This window comes from Myodes glareolus, chromosome 13, assembly GCF_982192425.1.
Source record: "Myodes glareolus chromosome 13, mMyoGla1.1, whole genome shotgun sequence".
In the NCBI taxonomy this organism is placed as follows: Eukaryota; Metazoa; Chordata; class Mammalia; order Rodentia; family Cricetidae; genus Myodes; species Myodes glareolus.
The window spans coordinates 72211754-72228895 of record NC_142038.1 but is presented as its reverse complement, the minus strand read 5'-3'; the positions used below and the strand labels follow the sequence as shown (position 1 = coordinate 72228895).

General features: G+C 41.6%; 1 protein-coding gene across 1 annotated transcript in view; it reads left to right on the top strand.

Moving 5' to 3' along the window:
- Positions 1 to 14332, top strand: part of Psma8 (proteasome 20S subunit alpha 8) — a 58520-nt gene extending 44188 nt beyond the window's left edge. Inside the window, exon 7 of the mRNA XM_048447907.2 lies at positions 13898 to 14332. Coding sequence (XP_048303864.1) covers positions 13898 to 13990 — 93 coding nt within the window. The 3' untranslated portion in view covers positions 13991 to 14332. The remainder of the gene's footprint in view (positions 1 to 13897) is intronic.
- Positions 14333 to 17142: the final 2810 nt, after the last annotated feature.

Here is a 17142-nt window from a genome sequence, read left to right as displayed (position 1 = left end):
ACTGCTGTCCCCGCCTTCCGCTTACCTTCTTTCATGAAACAGCTGCCATCCGTACACCAGCTCGGACTTTCAGGCCAAGGCTGATCCTTCAGATCATTTCTGGTGCCAGCTTCTCAGCGCATTGATGAGTAGACGAGATGTCATCAGTCTCAGGCAGTAGGGTAGCGGGATGGAGGACAGCAGGGGGAGCGAAGGTCACTGGTTCAGTCAACAAAAGGCTTTAATCACCTCCAGCCTGGTTTGAGTAAACCGGATCTGGGCCTTCAGCTTCGTTAGCAAGTCTCTTTCTAATAAAGATAGGACGCTCGGGGATAACCAGGAAGGAATGAGTCACTTGTCCTCTCCCCAAATCTACAGTTCGTGAGGTGGTCCACAGATATTGTTTCTGTCCAGTTGCTCCAATTATTATAGTCTTTTATTCTCTCCCCTCTAATCATCTCCTGCTATGGCCAGTACCTTAGAGTCCCTTCCTTTCTTCTTTGGGCAATTTCTTGCCCAATGTTCTTTTTTTTTTTTTTTGCAATAAGCACATCGTCCTTTGTCCAAGGGGTGCCTGTCCATGTTCATCTTTGGTCTTCTGTTGCCCAGGTTCCCTATCTGTCTATGTTGTATCTTTTCTTTCTCTCCTACCATTGTGGCCAAAATTTTATCAAATTTCCCTTTTGTCTATGATCCCTCCAGTCCTCTTTCTTCTGCCTCCATCTCTCTCTCTCTCTCTCTCATGCTTCTCTTTCTCCGTCTCTCATTTATGAAACATTTTCTCTGCCTCCTTTAAATGCTCAAGAAACATAGATGGCAGAGGCCTGCGGTGATGGACTGTCAGCTGCTCCCTACCTGCTTTAAGTTTGACCTTAAAAACATACATGGGGACCTAGATAAGGCCCATCTGTTTATATATTTTTTAACCAAAATTTTCCTTGCTTTTAGACAACACAGCAAAAATTTCTCTTGCTTTTTAGACAACATAAAAACTCTTACCCAAGTCTTTCTTGTGGTTTTTCTCAGTGGGGATATATGGCTATATTTTAAACAAGAACAGCATACAAGAACAGCACATAAAATCCTATACCAGTGTGAAACATTTGAGATCAACAATAGGCTCTTTTTTTAAAAAAAATAAAACATTAACCAATGATAATTCTTAAATAAGAACAGTACATAAAATCCTGTACCAGTACGAAACATTTGGGACCAGCAAAAAAATTTTTTTTAACATTAACCGACAATAATTTGTAACCAGCCTCTATAAATGATGACAGATATTTATAATATTTATAACCCATAGGATCTGAAAGAGCTCTTCATAGGTGGAGTTAAGCCTTGGCCAGCTTTGACCAAAGATTTGAGGCGCACAGCTCCCATTATCCAGCCCAGCCTTCCACGTGCTTGGGACTGAGGCTGACTCTTTTTTCTTTATTTTTCTCTTGTCAGTCTCGCTGGCATCCAGATGTATGTCAGCATTCCTAGAAAAACATAAATAAAACTCTCCTCCCAAATTAACATTTAAGAGTACTAAAGACTCAGTGTAAAAATTCAGCACAATCAGTACTGGAAGTAGACTGGTTTTGAACTTAAAGATCTGTAGGTCTCTGTTTCAAAGAGCAAATCTTGTTTGTCTGTCCCATTAAAGCAGGCCTTAGAATTAGACGGAATTGCTTTCAAACAGAGCGACTCTGTCTGCTGTTGTTTTTCCAGCAAAATTTTGAATTAAAAATTAAGTGTAAAGAATGCAAGAGAAATCCTTTCTCTGGGGAAAGCTGTCATTGCTAGTCCCCCTTTTTTGTCTAAAACCAAATAGTTGTGATCACTGGGAATTGAACTTCCAACCTCAGGAAGAGCAGGCAGTGCTCTTAACCTCTGAGCCAACTCTCCAGGCCCGCATTCAAATGCGAAAAAAACCTCTAGGTAGCATTATTTATCCTACCCGTTGCCTCAGGCAATAGGTCCGCCTTTGTTACCTAGGATAAGGGTAATCACATGGCCCAAACAAAGGCATGGCCCCGCCTCGGGCCGTGCGTGTTTCCGCGGGCGGAAATGTGCCCGCCCATGTTGCTATGGAAACGCGGCTCTTCGCAGAGCACATCTCAGAGCTCAGCTCCTCTCTGCCTTCTATGGCGCCGCTGCTCAGGTGCAGAAAAAGTCCTCCGAAAACCATAGCCCTGCCAGAAGGCCGGGACACATAGCCTCTGATGTCACACGGACTTTAGCCCGCCCAAGTCGCCATAGCGACCTGGCCTTTGCGGACTCCAGAAAACTCCCCGCCAGCATCTGGTTAGCATGGCCACGCCTCCCGGACGAGTTAGCACTCTCCGGTGCAGTTCTGCATCTCCCTCCTGAGTAGCTGGGACTACGGGCGTGCGCCACCGCGCCTGGCCCACTTCTGTGTCAGTTAGCCGCTGCAACGGTTGCCCAGTACTCCAAACATGCATATGAGAGCCAGGCATAGAGCTCTCCCATCAAAATTAGGCGAGAATCACCCCAAAAACTCTGTGGCTCTTTAAGAACAGGAAAGGCAGCCGTCAAACACGATCAAACCTGCCTCCCTACGAGACTGTTGTCCCGAGTCTCTATCAGCGAGTACGCAGGTGGACGGAGAGGGGGGCTGAAGCCGCGGTCTCCCGTACCCCATCGTCCTCATAGTCCCGCCTTTAGTTACCTCATTTTTCCCTTTTCTCTTTTTCCTTTTCTAGAAACATACCCCCATGCTAATGGCCATATCTCCAAAGTCTGGTAAGTGATCACAACATCAAAGTCAAAGAAAGGCACAACCATACATAGACACACAGGACAAAGGCACCAAACAAACCAAAGACTTCAAGCTGCTTCATGGGTGTGACCAGCCCCATTTCCAGTCTGGGCCGCGCACTACATGGGAGCCGACCCCCCCTCCATCATCACCCGGTTGTTGCAGGAGTTATTCATCGGCGCCCGCGGCCCGCAGACGGCTTCGCGGAGGGGAGCGCGCGGGGAGAAAGACATTGGAAGGCGGCGGCGGGCGGGGACTATGCCGCTAGCCCTGGGCTCGCCGGCCGGGCTACAATGTCGGCCCCAGCAAGCCTCGCTCTCCATGGCAAGCGCGGCGGGAGGCCAGGCAGGCTGCCGGCCCTCAGCGGCTCCTGGCCACTCGCTCAAGCCTGGGCGCTCGGGCTTCCCCTCCCACGCACGCCGCCGCACTGGGGGTGCCGATCTGTAGTGAGGCTTAAAAAGGGTAGTTAGAGACTGCCCCCTGCTGGTGTTTCAATAAACAAACAGAAAACCATAAAGATGCGCAATAGGACGAACAGACTGACAATCAAACACGCTGCGCAAACGGATGCTACTATGAAGAGGCTCCGGACACCTCTGCCTCCCCAAACGAACCTCGTACCTCGGACAAAAGTCCGACTCTGGTCGTGGGTTCAGACAAATGAGCCCGAAAAATCGAGCTCCCAAACTCCCTCGGGACGTTTCCCGGGGTGCGGGGGAGAAGTTCCCAAGCCCGTCAGCTCCTTCCGAGGCCCGCCAAATACAAACCGACCCAGCTGAATCATACAAATTCAAATTCGCAGCGCAACACAAGACAAGTACACGACATAGAACATAGAATTCTGACCAGCTTACCTCACCTCCCGGCAGTGATTCGGCGGTCTCTGGGATAGGGGCCTCAACTTCCCGGCCAATGCACCAAATGAAAGACTCCCATGGGCGTCTTCCCTCGGGAGAGGCCCCGTGCCCCAAAGATCAGTCGAAAACACGCAGCCGGATGCAAGCAGCAAGAGGTTTATTGGGGATACACGGATACCCGGGGCGACCAAGTCTCTCGGAGGACTTGCGCGCCGCAGGTTGGGGGTGAGGGGTTCTTATAGGAGAGCAAAAAGCGAGGTTTACAGAAGCAAGATGCAGGGTGGTAAATTCTTAACCTAGATAACAATGAGGGGTCTACTCAGCGGTTTATTGTACCTCTCATCCTGCCTCCCCCTTTCCTGGCTGGCGACCAGATGTCTGATTGCCCAGCCCCTGACTCGTGAGAGCCCCGCTTTATACGTGACTCAGGCCTCGCAATCCTCTCTCTCTTTGTTTCTATGACCAATTCATAAATCTCCTGTCTTGCAGCCAGATAAGGCTGTCCTCAGGTATCTTTGCTCAGCATTCCGGAGGCCCTGAGCCTGTTATTTGCTCAGCATTCCGGAGGCCCTGAGCCTGTTATTTGCTCAGCATTCCGGGGGTCCTTAATTAAGCTTGCTATCTGAAAACCTTTGCAGAACAACATAACTGTGGTTAAAATGAGGGGTCCTTCACGGCCATGTTGTGAGAATGAATGAATGACAGCAGATACCCAAAGATAGCACTGCTTGGAGAAGTGCACGGGATAAGATGAAGAGGAAGGCCCAAAAAACACTGGATAGACAGCATAAAGGAAGACTGTAGGAGCTTGGGTAGGGCAATAAATAACGCAGGCATCTAGGACTGCCCAGGATAGGAACAACTGGAGAACCGCCATAAACGGGTGCCCACGCTTAAGCATTGTTGGGGCATAAATGATGATGATGACTCAGAAGGCAGAGGCATGCAGAGCTCTGTGAGTTAAGGCCATCCTGGTCTACATAGTGAGGTCCAGGCCAGTTAGAATGACATAGTGAAACCCTGACTCAAGCACAACAACAAAAATGCTATTAGTTAATGAAATAACGTAAAGTAATAGTGTGCTACTCAATAGATTCTTAGTGAATGGTACTTGTTTCATTGAGTATCATCATAAAGTAAGGAAAGATATAATATATCTACATATGTGTTCTCATGCACAGGTAGAAAATACCAACGTTTGGTTCTTGGCCTTGAGCCAGTCTTTTGTAATGTCTAGATAAAGCAGCAAGACCCAAGCAAAAATGTAAATTAAAAAGACAGTTAATGGGGAATAAAAGGAATAATAGTAAACAAAATGAAAAAGAAAACATTTACCAAAAAGAAAAAAGAAACACAGAGTTTTTCTTAGCAGCAACTTCAACAGCTTTTTTTTTTAATCAAGTCTGAACAAAGGACTTCAACAGTTTTTAAAGGTGGAATGAAGGCGTAAGTCACAGACAATCCCACACCAGTTTGGAATTATGATTAATAGAATGGTTATTTATTCAAAGGGGAAAAAACTTACAGATTACCGTCCCAGACAACAGCCCCTCCGCGCGAACAGGAAAGGAGTCCAGGGGCCGGAAACAGAGCCCTAAGACAAAGACAGAGTGGAGGACAGCCGTTGCTTTTTTTAAAGGGAGAGAGACCACGCCCCAATGGGCTGGTAACTCAGCGGCGATTGGCTGAAGGAGCTGAAGGAACTCCCACAGCATCTCCCCCTTTTGTTTAAGTAAGAGAGTTCTAAGCCTACTACGCAATTATATACAATAAGTACAAACCTACGAAATTATATACAATAAATACAAATATCCTATTCTAACTAGCTTAAGTCTTGTATAACAAATAACTTGGCCAAGTCATGAAAGGAAAGTAACTACATTTATATAATCTTCAATCCCATCGAAGATCTGAGAAGGGAAATAATGTTATCTGAGTAATTAGGAAGTGCAATCAAACAACTTCCAGAACATGTAACAAATCGCAGAGACAACTGGCTACCTGGACAAACACCCAAAGTCACATTTGCAGCGTTGAAGCAACCAACTTTGGCTAAGGCCTGATGTAACTGACATACCATTTTCAAAGGCAAGAAACTTCAAAACTATCTTACCCTGTCTTGGCAGGATATGACAGTCTTGTTTTATCCATTTACGGATATTCTGTAACTCTGTCAGTAGTTGAGGTATGAGCATTTCTTTACCCAAAGGCCAGTTCTGCCAAGAAGAAAGGCTCCAGGTGGAGTGTCTTTGGTGCTCAACATTCTCTCGGGCATAGATCAGTGTTGCCAGGAGTGATTGTGTCTCCCTACCATAGAACTCTGAATTAGATTAAAGGCCATTTTCTACAGCTCTTTGAAGAGGTTGAAGATTATCTATCTATACTGAATATAATCTCTATATATCTAAAGAACCTGATTAGTCTAATTATAAATGACAAACTTAGATGACTGTTGATCTATATAATTCTCAATATCTATCTAACTTAAAAACTGAGATAATAAACAACTGTGCAATAAATGAGGACAATGTGACCTCCAAATATAAACAATGTGCAAGTATACATTGCAATATGGTAAATATATATATCAATACATAAACAATATATAAGTATCTTAATCAGAGGTAGAAGTGTACAATGCAATATGGTAAATATACATATATCAATACAATATATATATATATACAAATACATAAAAATGTTTTAAACAGAGGTAGAAGAATGAAGCATGCATGCATAAAATAGTCAACATAATTTAACTTTGTATCAATATATAAGAATCGATACCAATATGTTTGTCTAAAAACAATAACTCACAAGTACAAATCTATTTATCCCATAATCCAATTATCCCTCTTTTTTTTTTTTAAGATTCCTGTGCTTATAAAATTCCTCCCCCAACCCTCAACCGTATACTAATTATAACCAACCCCTAAATGATGTCCCTAAACCCAAGGACAAACTTTATTGGGAGAGGGGACGTCGTTCTCTAGAATTACTTCCAGCTGTCATGGGGGCGACGTTCTTTCTGGGGGATCCTGTGAAAGTAAAATGATGGTTAAATTTCAAGATCAATGTCTTTTAAAATTGCAAATAGTCTCTGAGTATTTTGTGGAGGTCTGGCCAGAATGTTGTACAAGATGTGCACCATTTCAGTACGTTGGAACCGTCTTGTGCAGCTGGTACCCAAAACAGGTCTTGTAGTAGCGTTATCTGTATCATGACGTCATATCAACCAGGTGGAGTTGTTGTTATGGGGCCCCATCTTCTTCCTGGAAACTTCAAATATCACTGTAGGAAAAACTCATTGTTCATTGTGGAAAACTTAAACATTAATTATATAGACATATACATGAATACCTATATTCAATGAGAGACATGATAAATATATTTAATGAAGGTATGATAGATATGAAGAAAAGTAAAGATGTTTTCTAAACTCATATTTCTTTCTGTCCCATATCATGGCTCTTGACATGAGACAGAAACTCCAGAAACTCTGGGTTTTTCTTTAAACAACAGGCTTGGAATTAGAGAGGGACTTAGCCAGAGTCCAACTCTAAAACCAGCTCTATAAATTTAGAAATATGATTTAGTATATGGTACTTACAGAACCTATTCTGTTTTCTTGATAGTCCCTATTGGGCAGTTATTTTCCATCTGTCAGTATTCAAATATCCAGGGTCCCTTGAACTTTTCAAAGATCAGTGTTTTCCTGTGGAGATAAGAACAGAACCCTGCCCCCATTCTATATGCTTTTCTTACCACCTGTATGGTTATCATCATTGTAGATGCTGTCATTTCTCCTTTCCAAGAGGTTTCTCCTCTTCAAATCGAACCTTTATTAATTTTGATGGTATCCACAATTTTTCTTCTCCTGTGGAAACAAGAGCAAAACCCCTTCCCCAACGTAGCACATCTCCTGGCTTCCATTGAGAGGTCAGCACGTCTTTGAAATAAACAGGTTGGTTTAGTTCAGAAGTTTTTTCCATTATCCAATGCCTCTCTGCTGCTGTTGTTCCTTTCTCATTAGCATTAAGAAAATTCAAGGTTAATAAAGCATTATGCAATCTATTTCTGGGGGTATCTTTCGTCCCTTTCTGTTTGTTTAGCATATCTTTTATAGTACGATTTGATCTTTCTATAACTGCCTGACCTGTAGGATTATTTGGTATACCTGTAACGTGTTTTATATTATAAGCAAAGAAGCGTTTCATTTTCTTAGATACATATGCTGGACCATTGTCTGTCTTTATTTGTGCAGGTATACCCATGATGGCCATAACTTCCAATAAATGTGTGATTACCGAATCAGCCTTTTCTGAGCTCAGGGCAGTTGCCCATTGAAAACCTGAATATGTGTCTATGGTGTGGTGTACATATTTTAATTTACCAAATTCCATAAAGTGGAACACATCCATCTGCCAGATTTCATTCCTTTGAGTACCCTTTGGGTTACTTCCTGCAGGCAACGGTGTTTGATTATAGAAAGAACAAGTAGGACATCTCTTTATAATGTCCTTAGCTTGTTGCCATGTAATGGAAAACTCTTTCTTTAAGCCTTTACTATTGACATGATGTTTTTTATGAAATTCTGAGGCCTGCAGAACGCTTCCAATCGATAATTGGTCAATTTCAGCGTTACCTTGTGCTAGAGGCCCAGGCAGACCAGTATGGGACCGGATGTGTGTTATGTACATTGGACAAAGCCTATTCCTAATTATGTCCTGTACCTCGATAAACAATGAAGTCAACTCTGTGTCATCTGGTATGAATTCAGCGGTTTCAATATGCAAGATAACTCTTTCTGCATATTGTGAATCTGTAACTATATTAAGAGGTTCTTTAAAATCCCTTAGCACCATAAGAATGGCATATAATTCTGCCTTCTGGACAGAATTATAAGGGCTTTGTTCCACCTTACTCAATTCTTCCGATTTATAACCTGCTTTCCCTGATTTATTTGCATCGGTATAAAATGTCCGAGCTCCAGTTATTGGAGCATCACGTACAATTCTAGGAAGAATCCAAGAAGTTCTCTTTATGAGGTTAAGTCTATCACTTTTGGGATAGTTGCTGCTAATTTCTCCCAAAAAATTAGCACAAGCTCTTTGCCATGGTTCATTATCTTCCCATAACTTTCTTATTTCCTCAGTAGTAAAAGGCACTATAATTTCTGCTGGGTCTATACCTGCTAGTTGACGAAGTCTCAGTTTACCTTTTATAATTAATTCTGAAACCTTTTCTACATAAGTTTTTAATTTTTTACTTGGTTTATGAGGTATAAATATCCACTCTAAAATAATATCTTCCCTCTTCATTAAAATCCCTGTAGGAGAAATTCTGGAAAGCAGTATGACTAGGATGGAACTAAGATTCGGGTTGACCCTATCCACATGTGCCTCCTGTAATTTTTCCTCAATCATTGTCAGTTCCTTTTCTGCTTCAACTGTCAATTTTCTGGGACTATTCAAATCCTTATCACCATCTAAGGTTTTGTTTAAATGAACTATTAGATCAGGTGTTATCCCAACAGCAGGTCGTAGACTGGAAATATCTCCTAACAATCTTTGGAAGTCATTAAGAGTCCGTAACCGGTCTCTCCTAATTTGTGCCTTTTGTGTTCGAATTTTCTCTAACCCTATTCTGTAGCCTAGGTAATTAATAGAATCTCCTCTTTGAATCTTTTCAGGGGCAATTTGTAATCCCCACCTAGGCAAGACTTTCTTTACTTCTTCAAACATACTTTCCAAAATATCTTTATTTGAATCAGATAATAAAATGTCATCCATGTAATGATAAATTATGGACTTGGGAAATTGCTTACGAATTATTTCCAGTGGCTTATTAACAAAATATTGACACAATGTGGGACTATTGAGCATCCCCTGTGGGAGGACAGTCCATTGATATCTCCTAGTAGGCTGAGAATTATTATAAGTAGGCACTGTGAAGGCAAATTTTTCTCTATCCATTTTTTGCAAAGGTATAGTGAAAAAACAATCTTTCAAATCAATAACTATAAGAGGCCATCCTCTTGGTAATAGAGAAGGCAAAGGAATTTCAGATTGTAGTGGACCCATAGGCTGAATTACCTTGTTGACAGCTCTTAGATCTGTCACCATTCTCCATTTACCAGATTTCTTTTTTACAACAAACACAGGAGAATTCCAAGGGCTGGTTGATTCTTCAATATGGTTAGCATCTAGTTGCTCTTGTACCAGCTGTTCCAAAGCCTGTAACTTATCTTCAGCTAGAGGCCACTGCTTGATCCATATTGGCTTCTCAGTTAGCCATTTTAAAGGTAGGGCTGTTGATACCTCTAAAGGTTTGCTATTGGCTGTGTGTTCTTGTACAGCCTGAATGACTGGTGACCTTTTTCCATAATACCTCATTATATCCTTCCCAGAATTGTGAGTTCCTGGAACTACACGAATGTTAATCTGGGTATTCCATTGCTGTAGCAGGTCACAGCCCCATAAATTTATTGCAATATTTGCTATATATGGCCTTAATCTTCCTATTTGCCCTTCAGGCCCTATGCATTCCACCCATCTTGTGCTTTGTTTTATACGAGATAGGGTTCCAATTCCCAGGAACTGAACATCTACCTCATGAAGAGGCCAATTCAGATGCCAGGATTCTGGAGTAATTATACTTACATCCGCACCTGTGTCTAATAAGCCTTCAATAAAAATGCCATTTATACAGACTCTTAGCTTTGGTCTTTGATCGTTAATATACGTTTGCCAAAATATACGTTTACTCTGTCCTCCTGAATTTTTTGACTCATTCTCCACATGTAATTCATCATTTAGACCAGTATTACTTTTATGGCAGACATTGGAGTTTTTAATTTTCTTGGTGAGACACATTTTCGACTGTAACTGGGAATGACTGGGCCACTTTTGGCTTGGGGGCCTGCGAGAGGCCCCTCATGGAGTTTCCCGATGGTATCGGGTTGCCTTGTCTGTCTGTTGTTGACCTGCATTCGTTGGACCAATGTCGGCCTTTACCGCATCTCCTGCATATACCTGAAGGCTGAGATCTCCTACTTTTGTCATTCCCAGAGGAGATATTATTCCTAGGATTTCTTTGCCTGCAATCCCTTTTCAGATGTCCTAATTTACCACAATTAAAACACCTGGTAGTTTGATGTCTCCTCATAGCTTTGGAAATCGCTTCTCCTACCCAGGATTCATCATTATAGCTAAACATCTCAACATTCATTGTATGCTGTATCCATTCTTCCATTGGTGCTGATCTAGATCTTAAAGGCCCAATTATCTTTTTACATTCAGTATTTGCATTTTCAAAAGCTAGAGATTCAAGAAGTATTCGTCTAGCTTCTGGGTCTGTTACCCCTATGTCCAGAGCCTTAATTAATCTTTGCACAAAGTCAGTAAAGGGTTCTCTCTGTCCCTGCCTAACCCTGGTATATGATTCGACCCTTTTTACTGGATCTTGTATTCTATTCAAAGCATTCAAGGCTGCTTTGTGACATAAGGACAGCACTTCTTCATCATAAAGAGCTTGGACCTGTGGATCAGCATATGCTCCTACACCAAGAATTTGATCTTGGGAAACCTCCACACTTTTTGCTCTTCCTTGCTGTTCCATATGTTTGGATTCTTCTCTGAAATAAATTCCAAACATCAAGGAAGGCCCATCATCTAAAACTGCAGACACTAGCTGAGAGAAATCATGGGGGGTAGCTCTGACATTAGAAGCCCAAGTCCTTATCATTTCCTTAACAAATGCAGAGTGCAAGCCAAAGTTAACGACAGCTTGCTTAATTTCTTTTAAATCATTCATTGCTATTGGTGTCCATCTAGCTTATTTAACTCCCTTTGAGCCTTTGGAAGTTAACCCTTTGTCAGAATAAATTACAGGGTATGTTGTTAGGACCCTGGGTAAGCCAGTTCTAACAGCTGGTGGTGGCATTGTATCCTGTCCTTGTGCCTTCTTACTCTGTTCACCAGCTCCAATAGTTTCTTCAATCATTTCTAATCTTTTTATCATTGTATCCCTTAAATCCTGAATCTCCTGACCTACCCGTGTTTCTAGTAATTTCACTAAGGTATCAGTTTTTTGGTTCCCATTCTGGAGGTTCATTCTATCTGTTACCTTATCAAAACTTTGTGGTAACGTCTGAACGTCAAATTCAACAGCCTGTACCCTTTCAGGTAACTTCCTAGTACCCTTGGACATGGAGTCAATTTTGTCTATCATAGTATCCACTTGTTCAGATAACCCCTGATTTTCAATAATTTTAATCCTTTCAACTAGTTGTTCAATATTAGTCCGTAAAAATCGTATCTTTCTTAATGATAAAATATTGAAAAGAAAACTGAAACCTAGTAACAAGTAAATTAATATATTCCCATAGTCATATAAACCTTGCATGACATAATCCATTGTATTAATAAAGAAAACAGTAAAATTGGCGTTGGAAACAAAAACTGCCATATTACCTCTTGTCTAGTTGGCGGCGCTGTTGCCAAGTTGCGACTAGAACCACTGCAAAGGTGACTTAAACAGGTCCTGTTTCAGTGTCTGCCTTAGTATTTGTTAAAAACTAGGAAATATAAGTTGCTCAAGAAAGAAAGTTTAATTAAATCAATTCCATACACGGAACCAGAAACCCAGAATCCATGGGTAGAAAAGAGCAACCCGGAAGCCGCGTATGCCTCCACGTGACCGAGTCGTTCTGATTCACGCCACTAAAGCACCGCACTTACAAGGGAAATTTAAAAACAACTCAGAAAAGAGCAAACCAGGCTTGCAGAGATTGTCCCAAGCCTGTGGAGCTTGGGAGGCGTGGGGTTTAATTGAACTGCTGGCTCCACATACAGGGCACAGGCCGCAGCTGAGGGAGGTCTCGTGACTAGCCGAGCTGGTAGCAAGCAGTTGAGTGGGGGGGAAGGGGGGTTCTACAAACAAACGTGGGGCGCCAGATGAAGGCGTAAGTCACAGACAATCCCACACCAGTTTGGAATTATGATTAATAGAATGGTTATTTATTCAAAGGGGAAAAAACTTACAGATTACCGTCCCAGACAACAGCCCCTCCGCGCGAACAGGAAAGGAGTCCAGGGGCCGGAAACAGAGCCGGAAGACAAAGACAGAGTGGAGGACAGCCATTGCTTTTTTTAAAGGGAGAGAGACCACACCCCAATGGGCTGGTAACTCAGCGGCGATTGGCTGAAGGAGCTGAAGGAACTCCCACAGCAGTGGAATTCAGAAAATAAGTTTTAGCAAAGCAAAACTGAAAGAAACCTTAGTGCTGGTATAAGGATTAAGGATAGCACACACTTTCTAAGAGCTGTGGACATGCTGGAAGAATGGTAATGCCAGCACTGGGGGTGAGGCGAGAGGTTGTTCAGAATTTGCAAATCTGAGAGCAGAACAGCTCTAAGGAAAACAGGTCAGAGACTCTCCTCCTCCACCCCAGGGAGTCAGATGGTTATCCCTTTGACTCCTTTATGAAGAACCAAATATGTCACAGTCAGCTCTTCTGGCCTGGTTCATGCTGTGTTCCTAGAACATACTGTTTACCCCTGATGACTATAAAATTACTTTTAGCCTTTGTTAGTTGGGAAGGCTTTAACTTTACCATAGACTCAGTGGCTTAAACAACACATTTCTCTCAGCCCTGAAATTCCAAGATCAAGCGCCAGCATAGTCAGCTTCTAGTAAAGACTGTCCTCTCCTGTCCTCACAGATGTGTGTACACACGTGCACTCACACTACCTGTCTGTCTGTCTTCACCCACCCCATAATCTGGGCTTGAAATCTTCCCTATCTCTTCCTATATTCCCTAGAATAGTAAGTAGAGACAAGGACAGAAAATGACAGCAAGCTATAAAACTCAAGGACCCTACATTTCAAAGGTTCCATTGTTTTCTAAAACAGCTACACCAGCTTGACACCAAATGCTCAAAATGCATGAGCCTGTGGGGGACCTTTCACACTCTAATCATAACAGTAGCGAGACTGTATAAGAGTAGCACACAGTAGGATGGAGTTACTTAGAAATAAGTCTTGCAGCTAAATGTTGCAGAGTGACAGTGTACGTACAGGATGTCTAACAGAAGTGTCTTGTCCTCATCCTGCCGTGCAGTGATACCAGATGTCACAGACCTGATTTGACCTCATTAGTACAAGTACATTGTTTTGTATTTTCTTGAGGCATTTTGTTGCATTCCTGAAGGTATACAGTACAAAGCTATAGATAAAAAAAACACTCAAGTATTGGTATAATTGAAAAATATTTGATGTTTTCTTTTTTCAGATGTTTAGTGCCAAAGAAATTGAATTGCAGGTAACTGAAATAGAAAAAGAAAAGGAGGAAGCAGAGAAGAAAAAATCAAAGAAGTCAACCTAGTTCTTGGGATGAGCTCTGCATTTGTTTGGATTAGAATTTCTTCCTGAGGTTTTAGGAGAAATGTCAGTTGGAACCAACCATTGAGTTTTCATATGTCTGTCTTCAGGAGTGTCAGGTTTGAAGTTGTCTTCAAACATAGGTTAATGTGAAGATTTTCTTAAAAACTCCTCAATTTCACACAAGCCTGAGGCTGTACTGTGACACTACATGTTACTTTTCTTCATACAAGCAAATTTTAGAAAAGAAGATGATTTTAAAAGTTGGTAGTTTTTTGAAGTTTGTGTCTTCTTCTTTGTTAGTTAAGGAACCAATCATTTCAAAATAAACTGAGTGCAACAATGAGCTCCATTCCTTGATGAGTGGTAAGAACATCAATGTGCTGTGTATTAAAAATGCTGCAGAATCCCTGGTGGCAGTAGGCAGTGGGCCCTCAGAGCAGCTAGTCCCAGGCAGAGATGGCTGCTGGTCCCCAAGTGGTGGCTGGTCCCAGACAGGGAGACACATGGCGGGCGGACTGGTCCCAGTGATCCCAGGGGTGTGAGCAGGCAGCGGGTAGAAGGCACATGGACATCATACAGAATAGAATTGGGTATTTATTACTTGAGGGGGGGAGGTGAAGAAAGAAAAGAAGAGGAGAGAGGCGGAGAAGAGAATGGGAAAGAGGGAGCAAGCGCACTTGCCAAAAAGAAACAGAATCAAGATGGTGAAAGGAGGGCAGGGGGTCTCTGGGAGTGGGCATGGCTTGTCTCTTAAAGTGATAATTAACCATAACACTGTGAAGTTCAGCCATGTGACAAAAATCCCTATGTGCTGACTCAGGAGGCTGAGGCAGGGGGATTGCAAGTTAGACAATGTGATAGTTGCTAAGAATATAGTGACAAAAAATAAACTCAGTTTGTTGTCTTTTCTTTTTTAAGATAAGGTCTCATTTAGCCCAGACTGGCCTCAAATACCCAGTGTTGATGTAGGATGCCCTTCTGTTCACTCTGAATATGTTTTATTACCATTGGTTAATAAAGAAGATGATTTGGTCAATTGCCAGGTAGAATAGAGCCAGGAAGGAAATCTAAGCAAAGATAAGGGAAAAAGAAGGAAGAGTCTGGGAGATGCTAACAGCTGCTAGAGAAGCAAGATGTGAGGTAACACTATGGCCACGTGGCAATATATAGATTATTAAAAAAGGATTAATTTATATGTAAGGGCTAGCCAGTACGAAACTTGAGTCATTGACCAAGCAATTATAATTAATATTAAGCTTTAGAGTGGTTATTTAGGAACTGGCAGGCAGGAGAGAAACCTCTGCCTACAAATGGTGCCAAAATGGGACATGTACATCCACATAAAAGCCCAAGAAAGCTTAAAAACATGGATGCAAGGGGCTGGAGAGATGGCTCAGCAGTTAAGAGCACTGACTGCTCTTCCAGAGATACCGAGTTCACAATTCCCACCAACCACATGGTGGCTCACAACCATCTTTAATGAGATCCGCTGCCCTCTTCTGGCCTGCAGGCATACATGCAGACAGAACACGGTATGCAAATTTTAAAAAAATGATTATAGACATACAAAACACACTTAGAAACGACTTCTTGATAGTCATATTTTTTCAGATAGGCTCTGGTTGCTGGCAGCGAACAGAAGTACAGCTTCTTTAAGAGATAACTTCCTGGTTTGTGCTGGCAGCACTGAGGGCTATTTTGGGAGGTCATGCTATGGAGCACTTAAATTAGTTTTTGGGCAGTGTGCTGCAAGTTACTTAGTGTCAGTGAGGACCCAGTATTCCTAGAGGTGGGTCAGCAAACACAACTCCCACAGCTGTCAGTGAACGTACCTCCACCATGATGCAATGCTGGGTGCAGTGGAACCAACAGCCAAAGCAGCCGCTCTGGTCCCAGCCATGCACACTTTACAGTTTAAAGCTGTGATCAAAAATGGATTACAGATATGTAATAAAGACAGATTCAAACAAAAATAAACCTCTAAATGGGTCACCATCTGTTTAAAAAAATGTACAAAGACTTAAGAAAAAAGAAAATGGGCATAGGCAGTTATAGAATAGGCAGTTACAGAAAGAAATAGTTTTAAAAAATAAAGTAGCTAGATGGTGGTGGTGCACACCTTTATTCCCAGCATCCAGAAGGCAGAGGCAGGTGAATCTCTGAGTTCAACGTCAGTCTTTTCTACAAGAGCAAGTCCAGGATAGGCTTCAAAGCTATAGAGTAACCCTGTCTCAACAAACCAAAATAATAATAATAATAATAAATAAGGTTTTTAAAGAGACAGTAAAAGTAATATAAAAGAAATAATTTAGGCAAAGATGAAAAATACAGAGTCAGGATTCTGTATATTATTGTGTTTTCTTTGAGTTTTTTGACTGTTATTGAACTAAGAAGAGAGACATTTGATTGTGGGAGCTAAGCCAGCATAAAAATATCTTGACTTCAAAATTTGGGTCTAAGGATATGTTACTTTGGAAAAGAGGTTCTACTTTTGTTTCCACAAATGATAAGAAGCTGTGGATTCCTGCCAGACTAGTGCTGTTTTATCAAGTAAGACCTCTGAGAGGTCTCCATGGGAACCCAGGTGATTCAATATCTGAAACAGCTTCAAGGAAACTGACTGAGACTATGTAACCTCACAAACTACTACAGGCAAGATTTAACCATAATTCTAATTGTTCTCGGGATCTTTCTAAGATTATCAGTGCCCCCAATCAGCAGGAAATAGTATAGAAAGCTATGTCCAAATTCCCAAAATATCATTTTATTAGTGTATGTTTTCATTTAAAGGGGGTTAGTTATAAATGGTTAATGGTTATTGTCAGTCTTTTTCTAAAGAAAAAAGGGGGATACAGTATAGAAATGATGAAAAATTAGATTGCTAAATCTACTTTAATCCCAAAACTAACTGTTAATTTCAAGATACTTTACATTGGTGTGGATTTTGGTTTACTGATGCAAATTTTAGGGCAATTTTGTTATTCTATATGTATATTTCTACTCTTGTTTAAGATATTTTTATGCTGCTTATTTAAAAATGTAATAGATAGTTAAGAAGTACAAATTAATATTCATCTGTAATAGTCAAACTTACTGTCATGTTAGTTAGGTTTTCTAGATATGCAGAGAGATATTTCAAATGAATAGATAATC